This window comes from Cebidichthys violaceus, unplaced genomic scaffold, assembly GCF_023349555.1.
Source record: "Cebidichthys violaceus isolate CVI_PGR_0920_01 unplaced genomic scaffold, fCebVio1.0.p SCAF_14, whole genome shotgun sequence".
In the NCBI taxonomy this organism is placed as follows: Eukaryota; Metazoa; Chordata; class Actinopteri; order Perciformes; family Stichaeidae; genus Cebidichthys; species Cebidichthys violaceus.
The window spans coordinates 12264212-12274652 of NW_027176307.1; the positions used below are offsets into that span (position 1 = coordinate 12264212).

The following is a 10441-nucleotide window of genomic DNA, read 5'->3' on the forward strand; positions in this document are numbered from 1 at the left end:
TATTTGCTCCTAAATGACACACACACACACACACACACACACACACACAGTGAGTTTCTGCAGTTTAATACATACTGTATGAGCATACATGACATGATCATAAAGGTATTGATTTGTTCCTCGTGACATTCGTAACATCTCTTGAAATAGGAACAACGATGACAGTTCACTGATTCAGGTAAAAGTGTTATTTCAGCTTATTTGTTGCGATAGTAATCAAACCAACTCTCCCAGTCAGTCACTTAAAAAATATAACGGGTTAACCGTCCCGACAATGCCCGGGTGTTCAGTCAAAAGCGTAGCTGCGTCATCGCGTGCGTTTGTCACATTGATGCGCAGTACAGTCAGTAACGTGGCGCTACGATCTACCTAGCGACTCGGCCTGAGTTGGACGAGTAAACGATTACTCTTATTTAGTCGTTTCCCGGTTTGAGGGGCCAGCCTCAAAAGATGGTTTCAAGTCTTTTCTGTACCATGATGCTACTGTGAGCCAGCCACTCCTTAAAAGCCCTTCCTGTTGCATTTCATCCCAATGCAGTCAGATTTGTAGTTTTAACATTTTAAAAACAAATTGAGGCTATTTAAAAAAAAATCCCCTATGAAAGTAAACTTTTTTTTTTCTTCCCCATATAGATACATTATGTAAAATCTAAACAATGTGGAGAGCGTTATTAAGGCTGCTCTATTATCTGTCCATTCAAATGCACAAACAACCACAAAGTATTGCGGGATTATGTAAGAAGTTTATACTAAGTAATTATACAAGTTGGAATGCATCTCGGTGCTACAGTACATCAAAGGCTTCAGATTGTTCTGAAGCCAAAAAGGGCAGCAGAAAAGTTAAAGCTTCCAGGGCTGAAGCAGAGGAAAACTACTGTGGATCCATTCGAACAAGGATCAGAAACAATCGTGAAATTTCATGGTTCAGGTTTTCCATCGATTCCTCTAAAGCCAACCCCCGAATGCTCCGTCCAGGGGCTCCTGCAGAAACATTCTTAGAATAAAAGTGCTTACCTGGAATCGGTCCTATTATTAAAACGGTTCACACATGTAGCCCCAGACTACAAAAGGTGCTAATAGTACTAGTGTGTCACACTGGGGAGGGATTGTGAAAGGGGTTCATGTGCATCAATACACGTTTTAAAAAAAAGGATCAAAAGAGGTAAAATGGAAATTTACCTGAACTCAAATTGTAAGCAAGCGGGTACAACACTTCCTTTCATAAAACAGCATCAAGTTCTTTTATCTCACCTCCCTTCTTGATATTCAAGTCTCACTCTGACTGATATTCTTCACAGTGTAAAATATAGGCATATTAAAGTGAAATAGCGTCAAGGGACTGACATGAGGACGGTGTCGGGGGGGAAAAAAAACAACAAACAAGAGTCCAACCTGCCACAGACAGTCTAGTGGCAGCCAAGGAATGCCACTAAAGAGACCAAAAAGGGGAACGGAAGCATTTTTTTTTTTTTTTTGTCAAAATGTTGACAATTCCAGTTTTCACAGAGGCCGGCGCCCTCAAACCCGCTCCTCGTCCTGCTAAAGCTCCCCGGGTTTCTGGGTGCAGCCGTTGCAGACCCTCACCGGGTGGTCCCATCCGCGGGAGGGAACGGCGCGCCGCTCCTGGGAGCAGTCGTCGCACACTCCCTGGCCGCAGGAGCGGCAGTGGTGGATGGAGAGCCGCGGGGAGAACTCCCTCTGGCACTCGCTGCAGGCGTGGATGTCCTGATCCGGGACCCAGTAGGCCGGACGAGCGGCGTCCTTCACCAGGCCTGGACGCAGAGGAGACGAAAGCGGTAGACAGAGCGATAGCTTCAGTTACAAAATCTTTATCTGCGTTGTTTTGATAATGTGGACGGATGTCATGCTCACCGAGAGGTATGTCGATGGCACCGACCACAGCCCCTAAAGTGTTCTGAACCACCTCCCCGACCTTCCTGGCTATCAGGGTGCCTCCCTCCTCCTCCAAGGCAGCGTCCAGCAACTCTGCAACACGGAGGCATGCACACATTAAAAAACCAGGAAGTCACACGCCGATAAGAATCACATTCTGTAATTAAAACTGACATCGCATCGGACATTAAACGGGGGGGATTTACCGGTTGGGATTCCCCTGTTGTGGAAACACGCGTCGCAGACCCGGACCGGTGCGAGCCCCCAGCCCCTCTCTGGGACCGGCCGGGTTTTTGAGGAGCAGGACTCACAGAAGCCCTCTCCACAGGCGCGACAGTGGTGCTTGGTGTCATTGGGCTGGAACTCTTCCCCACATTTATGGCATTTCTGCAACACGCACGCACGCACGCACGCACGCACGCACACACGCACACACGCACACACGCACACACACACACACACACACACACACACACGATGAGATGAGAGTTTACCACCAGTTGTCACATATCCATATAGTCTAACATTTTCGAGTATCTGTCTTCATTGCCCCTTCACCAACGCTGCATCTAAGCAACAAATGTTCCTCTTCAAAATCAAATCTTCGTCTTGAAATGTTGCACTACTGTAAAGCTGCCAGCTGATTCTACACAATCTACCATTTAACCGTTACAAATGCCAAAGACGTGTAAGAAAAAGGCTAAACCTCAGTGAAAAAGACTGAGCTGAGTACAGCGAGGACTCCTTTGAACTGAAAAACTGTTTGACTCAAGTCCAAAGTTGCATCTACATGTGGTTCTGTTTTTGTTTTTTTTTTGTAAATTGGTAATTTCCCTCACAGCGTTTGCATTGTCCTCTAGCTGCAGTGCAGTTTTAGCTACGCACCAGGATAAGAGAGTTGGGCTTCCAGTAGGTCGGAGCGATCTGGTCGGTGAGCCACGAGGTGACCGCTTTGGCAGGCTTGACGCTGAGTTCAGACACCGACTGAGAAATGTATTTGACTCCATCCAGCAACCTCTGGGCAGCGTTGTTGTTGTCTTTCAAAAAGCCGTCGGACTGAAAAGACGAAGACGAGAGGAGAAGAACAAAGTAAAGATACACATGAAAACACTAGCTGACAGACTTTCCGTACCCACATACTGTTAAGAGAATCTTAACTTAACATTAGTTGCGTGCAGAACACAATTACAGTATTTTAGTGTGCCATACACTATCCAAAACCACATTTTGCATTAGTTTCCTGGGCATCCACATTCAACCAGCGGGCAAGAATATACTGCAAGCGCAGCTCGCAATGGATGTGACAACATTCATTCGAGTTAAAAACTGGCTGTTCCACTGTGGACTTACCCCAGGCCAGATGTGCTGGATCTCTGTTCTGACCACTGTTTCCACTGGGTCCTGGTTTCCATACCAGTACTGCCTGCTTCTGTAGATCACTGCACAGTTGGGGCACTCGATTACATACCTGAACAAAGACAAAATAAAACAGCTCAGATCCAGGACCAAGGGGAGAGAGTATAATGCCTATTGGTGTGTGTGTGTGTGTATAGCAGAGCTGCAATACATCTGTCTTTGCACTGTTTGTTGTTATTAAAAGAGTTCCAGGTTAATTAAAGGGTTGATCACACTGTGCTTGCAAGAGAGCCATTTCCAATCGTCTTCCAGAGGGCTCTGCGGTAGCTGGACTCACCCGGACCAGGCGTAGATGGCCAAGCCAAACCACGGTGAGTCAGACGAGGCCGTCGTTTTGGGAACCACTATTACCTCCTTCCCTCCTTCGTAGCAGGCCTGAGAAGTTCAGCACAGACACTCAGAACCCACTTACAGGTACACTTCAACACACACACACACACACGTGTGGCATTCTGGGCCTGTACTTGCCTTGCAAGTGTAGATGCGGTTGTCATACTGTGCAGAGTAGCGGCAGCGATGTTTGGCTTCGTGGTCCAGTCCTTCTTTGAGGTGGTTCATGCTCCTCTTACAGCCTGAACTGAAAGTCAGAGACAAATAGGCCAGAATTTGTAATGGTTAAGTTGTGAGGTTTTTTTTAGGGCGACTGTTAACATTCACATTTTTAATTATAATTCCAAAAATACTCTTCCATTACTTATTCATTTAATAGTTATCTTATTATTATCTCCATTAGGAGGATCATGCGATGTCATGTGTACATGTGTCTGTGAGTGAGTGAGTGAGTGAGTGAGTGAGTGAGTGAGTGAGTGTGTACCTCCGTGTCTGTCCACGGCTAACCTTGCATTCTGCAGTAAATTGTATCTGACCAGTTATGGCAGCATGCTCAAGAACCTCTCATGGTTGCGGCGACTCAAACATTTTTGCCTGTTTTATACTGCCATTGACTGCCTGCTGACTCCTCACTCTTACGGCGCTTGGCTAACAGCTAACAGCCAATGGAACTACCAGTACACACACACACACACACACACACACACACACACACACACACACACACACACACACACACACACACACACACACACACACACACACACACACACACACACTGCTGTCTCTCGGCGCAACTCAGCCACTGCTAAGCGGGCAGACAGCTTGGTGAGTTTAACTTCGAGCAGCTTGCCTGCATACATCGCTACTTGTTTTTGAGTTTGAATAAAGTGTGTTTTATGACGCCTTACAGGCCATTGGTGACTAGAGGGGGAGTTAAGACAATAATGGGTTGTGTCCATTCAGTCCCACAGCAGAGCAGCGGTCGTTGCAGAGACACCGGGCCACTGAGTGCTCTTTCCGAGTTAGAATATTGTCGTTAATTCACTTGGCTGACATTCACTTTTTGTCCTTCTATCAAAAGCTTAATTTCATTAAAAATAATTGGGTGAAACTAAGCCGGCCTGTGTGTGATCCGTGGAGAAATAAAAGGGCACTGCCCAGTAGAGCACTGTGAGAAGCTACCTACATTACCCTGCAGAAGATAGCTGTGACATCTGGGAATGTTTAGTTCCGCGACACCTTTTCTGTCATATCTTCTTCGTAGTATCACTAAATTCTAATTTCTACATTTCTGTTAATGAACTGCAAAGGTCGCAGCGTGCAGAGGGACACGTACCCACAGCTGAGGCAGAGGCTAGAGCAGGTAAAGTACTCATCTGGGAAGAACGAGTTACTGGCCATGTGCTCGTCTGAAATCTCCCCGCTGAAGCGCTCGCTCAGGGCCTGAAGGAAGGAGCCGAGGGGGGGGGGGGGGGAGTCAATAACGGTCACTGTCAATATTGACATTAACACATTCGTAGTGTATAAACGCAAACACGTTCTTGGAGTGAGAATAATACGATCAAGCATCAGTACCTGCAGAGCCTTGCAGATGACGCTTGCGGAGCGCGGCGAGCGGGTGGTGTTGTTGTCCAGCTGCTGCTCCAGGCTGCGCAGCAGACCGCTGAAGTCTGTGGGAGGGTTGTAGGTCCGAGTTCCACGGTACTGGATGGAGCTGAATGCTTCTGGAAACAGACCCAGCTTCCTGAAGCGCTCCTGGAGAAGACGCTCTGCCGAGTCGGATGGTTTGTCTGGAGATGGAGAACAAACGGAGGCAGAGACGGACAGAGAGTGGAGGAGAGAGAACGTAGGATTCTTATGTCAGTCTTGTTCATTTTTGCAGTCCAAAAATATACAAAGGGAGTGACTGATGTACCTGATCCTAGCAGCTTGGTGTGCACCGTCTCATGGAAGATGATCACAGCAGGGCCCAGAGTGGACAACGGGACGTCCAGACCACAGCGGGTGGTAGTCGCTTTCAGCTCCCTGGTGAAATGTTTCAGGTAGGCGTCTGATGCGTCACCGAGGAACTTGAAGAGATCATCGTGGAGGCGGTCGGCATGGGTTCGGTAGATGACCACGTCGCAGATAGCCAGGACTTTGAGGAGCAGGCGTGTTCGCTGGCCTTGATTTGCTCCTGGTGAGTGAAACCACAGCAGGGTAAAAAGGTGTGTTAGTTGAGAAAAGCAGCTACCTCTGTTTATTTCATGATATTAAGCTCTTCCATTGTTTGCCCCATACCAGCCCCAAGCAGTCCTTCTGTGTCGATGACCACCACCCGGTGCACAGGGTCCATAGCTGCCCACACACCCACGGTGCAGGACTCTTGGGTGGGGGAGGTCTTGAACACTTCTCGTCCAAGGAAGAAAGTATGGTTCAGGGTGTGGGACTTGCCCTCCCCGGTGTTTCCAAAGATGGAGACCACTTTGAGGAGCTCATCTGACCTGCAGCCCAGCCTGCTCACAAAGTCCTCCTCATCCTTCACCTGAGAATCCACATGAGATCAGCCCCATCGTCATCACATCCCAATAACCAGGTGCTATGGTAACCACATTTATTGCAACATGCGACAAGTATTTACCTGCATCTCCTCCTTCTCGTCCACCAGAAGGAAGCTGCACACCTTCTCCAGCTCGGCTTTCAGGATGTCCATCTGTGACTCCCCAGTAGTCGCGCTGTTGTCCTGAGGGGCTTTGGCAGGGGGGTAAGGTGTCAGAGGGTGCTTCCTCTTGTTGACTCCACTGTGGGTGCGTTTCTGGCAGTCCAAACACAGGTTGATCTTACAGCCCTGGCAGCGCACCACTGCTCTGAGCCGTCCGCCGTTGACGGAGCAGCTGCTGTCACCTTTACACGAGTCGCAGAAAGGAACGTGGCCCGGTGCAATCCGAACCCGGTCGTGATTCCTCATCCGCTCCTGGCGATGGAGCTCCATTTCGCAGCGGGCGCACTGCAAGCTGCCGCATTCATCGCACTCAAACGCAGCCTCATCTGAACCCCCACAGGCGTAGTTCTCCTGACAGCCCAGGACCGCGATCAGCCCTTTATCTGCAGCCGGACCTTGACCACTCATCTCAGGCTCTCGACAGGTCAGGACGACTTAGATTGCAACAGCAATTGCGGCAGATGACAAATTTATGGTGCGGTCAAGCAAATCTCTACGACTACAGATGTGATGTAACGTTAACCTTGTTGTTCAAATTGTCCACACAAAAAAAAAGCAAAATTCATGCAATACTGTCAAAAAGCAAAGTTGCAATTTAAAAAGTAGCCCAATACGCTAGTCATAATAAAAATAAAAAAATACGTTCTGAAACGTAATAAATAGTTTTATCTTATCACTAGAGCCACACAAAGAGACGTGACACTTTTAAAGAAACAAAAAACATTCGTTTCAATCGACTGACCTAGCAGCAGTTGGAAGAGTCCGACGGACGTCGACTGCCTAAAACGCTGCCTCGGCACAGTCTAAAAGCGGACACGTATACTGTCAAACACTGCCGACTGCCACATATAGCTAACGTTGTTGAGAAAGTTAGCTAGCTGAGCTATTCTGTGTCGGTCAGACACCCTGTCGATGTTGTTGCTTTTGCATCAGCTGATCGGCTTGTTTTTATCCAGAGTTCACAGTTCATTTTTTTTAAAACGCAATGCATTTTGGGAAATGACGGATTTGGAGTTTTGCAAAAAAAAAAGACGAGGGTTAAATCTGTGATTTTTATAAACTATTGTGTATATATCTGATATATATATATACTAACTTATACTCCTGAAACGGTTTTTAAATGTAGTTTGGCTTTAGCTACTCGGCTACTTAAATAAATAAAGTGGAAATATCGACGAGATGCTAACCTTACCCATAATGCTTTGCACCTTCTACCATTTGTAACCGGAGTAAACCGAAGTTTACAAAGAGTCGGAGACAGACAAAGTGATTTTAGTACACAGCGCGTTAATATCAAATACATGTATGCATGTTTTATAACTAATTATAAATAGTTAGCATCGTATGTGCATTCATCATTTCCCGTCCAGGAAAACATCCCTTTATCTCTTCATGTGCGACTGACCTTGCCCCGGTTCGCTGATAGCCAAAAGCTAGCTCAATGCTAACCTTGTTTTGAGTGTTAGCTGGCTAGGCTAACTGTGTTCGAGAGCTTTGCTTTCTTCCTCTGCTCTCCGCCGTTTTTTTGTTGCTTTCGTGATGGAGGACGAAGCCTACACTGACATTAATGGCAAAGCCATATCTCTGGACTGTCAGAGTCACTCCAGCCTCTGCAGGGAGTTCACCGTCAGCGTCCCCAAAGTGTCCATCGGTAAGGTGATGGTGTTCACCTGCTCGGTTTGGCTTTTGGCATACGCCGTGTTCTTCTTCACAGAGGTAAGACACATGAGCTCCGACAACAGTCAACCCTGACTAGAACTGAATCATGTTAACGTACTATGTTAACGTACACCTATGCAGGACTAGTTATTGTTTGAGAGCAGCATCAGTCATATTGTTGAGGCTAGGTACTAGGATTTTACTTCTAGTGGACAAAATATTGCTGATGCTCCCTTTGGATCAGTAAATTTAATTTCGTTTTTTAATATCTACATGTTGATTGCTCTCTCTCTCTCTCTCTCTCTCTCTCCAATTAAATTTGCTTTATTGCCATGAACAGTATTGCCAAATCATCAAAACAAATTAAACATACAATAACATGGATACACAATAATTATTTTTTTATTATATGATATAATTTCAATATTCTCTCTCTCTTGCAGAACACAGCTGTTCTGTCCAGTGCCATATTCGTCACCCTGGTTGGCATGATGCTTCACATCCACTTTGTGAAGGTAGACCACGAGTCCCTGATAGTCATCCGCTCTCTGGGCATCCAGCTGTCCTCCAGCTACGCCTCAGGCCGTGAGACCACCACCTTCATCGAGATGAGCAAGATCAAGGACATCGTCATCAACGAAGCTATTTACATGGTGAATAAGGACGCTTGTGCCTCTGTCACTTGTGTGCAAATTCACATTTTCACATCATTTTATAATATGCAGTAAAGTTATGTCAGTTTGTGCTTTTGTAAGAAGAGTGCGTTGATGTGTAATGCTTTTATTTCAGCATCAAATCATCTACTACCTTTGTGTGCTGTTGAAGGACCCATCAGAACCTGATGCGGTGTCGAGTGTTGTGCCGTTGTTTCAGGTGAGGTTGACTGCAAGGTGTACGCGTATCCCATAATGCAGCTTGCTTTTGGACAGTTGGTGTTTCTTGTTTACCTCCTGTATGAAGGCTTTTAATACACACGGTGTCATTTGCAGTAACCTGTTTCTAATTATCCTCTTTTTTCTTCTTCTAATTTTTCAGAGTTCAAAGCCAAGGCTGAACTGCTTGGTGAAAGTTTACAAAAGCTGTCAGGAGATTATTTCAAAGTGCTGATGACACACAACTACATACATTGGCAATGTTTTTCTGGCCATGCAGTATGCTTTTAATATTTCTTTGTTCAATTAATTTAATTTTAGTGGATAGAAGCAGAAAGCCGGTAGTTTTTCTTGATTTGATGTACAGCGTTTTGAAGAGTAAATACAGTGTATTTTTTCACGATTTTCTTTTTTTTCTAACCTGTATGAATGTGAATGTAATCTGTTGAATACAAAATCAAATTTAGTCATGTTTTATAATAACTTTATGTTGATTGTTACTTGAATAACTTGTGCAAATAGCACTGGTGTTAGACGACTTAAACCTAAAGAGCCAGACCTTTTTAAACTGGCATCGACTTATATATGCATTTAGATTTTAATTTACTATTTATGCCAATGTCTGTATTTTGCAAGCATTCCCACACTGTATTTTTGATAAAAATAAATTTGTTAAAACACAATCAATGTTGTTCCTAAATGATTTGCCGTCACTGGTAGATGCTGTATGCCTTGGGTTAATGTTTTTGACGAGCTTTACTTTCCTTCCCCAGTAGGGGGCAGCACCACACTTACTCGAGCTCATATATTGCCTTAGTCAAACTTTTGGAAAGTAGATTCATGAATCAGTCCACAATTACATAAGAAACCTGCTTTCTTTTTGCCCCTGTATGTACGGAGACAGCTTTAGGAAATACTAATTAAATGTGTAGTGCCAGATGTAATGTGTATTTTATATATATATATATATATATATATATAATACATTTTTTATAAATAAACATCCACACCGTCCTCAAATATATTTTTGCTCGACCTTCAGCTCTTAGAGGCAGTTGCTCACGTTTACCTCAGGTGTCACCTTACCTGAGACTTTACCAGACCTGTTTTCAGAAATGTCACTCAAGGGTACCTCACTGAACAAACGACAATAATGACGTCAGTCGGATCAAGTTCAGAATGAGTAGCCATACGTTGCAGAGGAATGACCCGAACCGTTTGATAAGGCCTTAAACTATACGAGTGCTGAGCTGACACTACTTTTTCTTTTGTAACCTTCTTGTTAAATTGTGATTGGAACAATTATTACCCCAGCTGTCACCCTGTCACTATAAGAAGTAGTATGCAACAAAACACATCTTGTCTCAGATCAGTGCTGCGTGAAGAAGTTTATTCTCTAACTCACCACTAATGCAGAAATCAAGTTCTTTTGGATAACAACCAAACGAAGAAGCACTTCCTTTTGAGTGAGGAGCATTGTGTCCAGTGCTTACTGTAAAGTGACACTGCTTGAATTAATTGCAATATAAATGTATACGTGAGGACAATATAAGCTGCTTGGAGTAAA

The 10441-nt window shown here is 45.0% G+C and overlaps 2 protein-coding genes across 2 annotated transcripts; one reads left to right on the plus strand and one right to left on the minus strand.

Moving 5' to 3' along the window:
• Window positions 1–50: 50 nt before the first annotated feature.
• Window positions 51–7265, minus strand: zfyve1 (zinc finger, FYVE domain containing 1). Its single transcript, XM_068708927.1, has 12 exons — window positions 6263–7265; window positions 5923–6166; window positions 5558–5818; window positions 5218–5432; window positions 4979–5085; window positions 3778–3886; window positions 3587–3684; window positions 3244–3361; window positions 2779–2949; window positions 2100–2280; window positions 1873–1986; window positions 51–1772 (listed from the first exon to the last, which is right to left on the minus strand). The coding sequence occupies exons 1-12, from the start codon at window positions 6749–6751 to the stop codon at window positions 1540–1542; spliced, it is 2340 nt and encodes a 779-aa protein (XP_068565028.1). The 5' UTR covers window positions 6752–7265; the 3' UTR covers window positions 51–1539.
• A 237-nt stretch (window positions 7266–7502) lies between these two features.
• pigh (phosphatidylinositol glycan anchor biosynthesis, class H) lies at window positions 7503–9557 on the plus strand. The gene is made up of 4 exons (XM_068708279.1): window positions 7503–8059; window positions 8446–8655; window positions 8792–8875; window positions 9038–9557. Exons 1-4 carry the CDS (start codon window positions 7883–7885, stop codon window positions 9107–9109), a joined length of 543 nt encoding a protein of 180 aa, XP_068564380.1. The 5' UTR covers window positions 7503–7882; the 3' UTR covers window positions 9110–9557.
• Window positions 9558–10441: the final 884 nt, after the last annotated feature.

What these genes read in the sequence shown, in the direction of transcription:
- pigh (XM_068708279.1), top strand. Translation starts at nt 7,883, where the DNA reads ATGGAGGACGAAGCCTACACTGACATTAATGGCAAAGCCATATCTCTG. An exon ending in TCAACGAAGCTATTTACATG is followed by an intron (nt 8,656 to 8,791) that starts GTGAATAAGGAC and finishes CTTTTATTTCAG; the next exon opens with CATCAAATCATCTACTACCT. An exon ending in GTGTTGTGCCGTTGTTTCAG is followed by an intron (nt 8,876 to 9,037) that starts GTGAGGTTGACT and finishes CTAATTTTTCAG; the next exon opens with AGTTCAAAGCCAAGGCTGAA.
- zfyve1 (XM_068708927.1), bottom strand. Translation starts at nt 6,751, where the DNA reads ATGAGTGGTCAAGGTCCGGCTGCAGATAAAGGGCTGATCGCGGTCCTG. An exon ending in CACCAAGCTGCTAGGATCAG is followed by an intron (nt 5,433 to 5,557) that starts GTACATCAGTCA and finishes CTCCATCTCCAG; the next exon opens with ACAAACCATCCGACTCGGCA. An exon ending in TCATCTGCAAGGCTCTGCAG is followed by an intron (nt 5,086 to 5,217) that starts GTACTGATGCTT and finishes TCCTTCCTTCAG; the next exon opens with GCCCTGAGCGAGCGCTTCAG.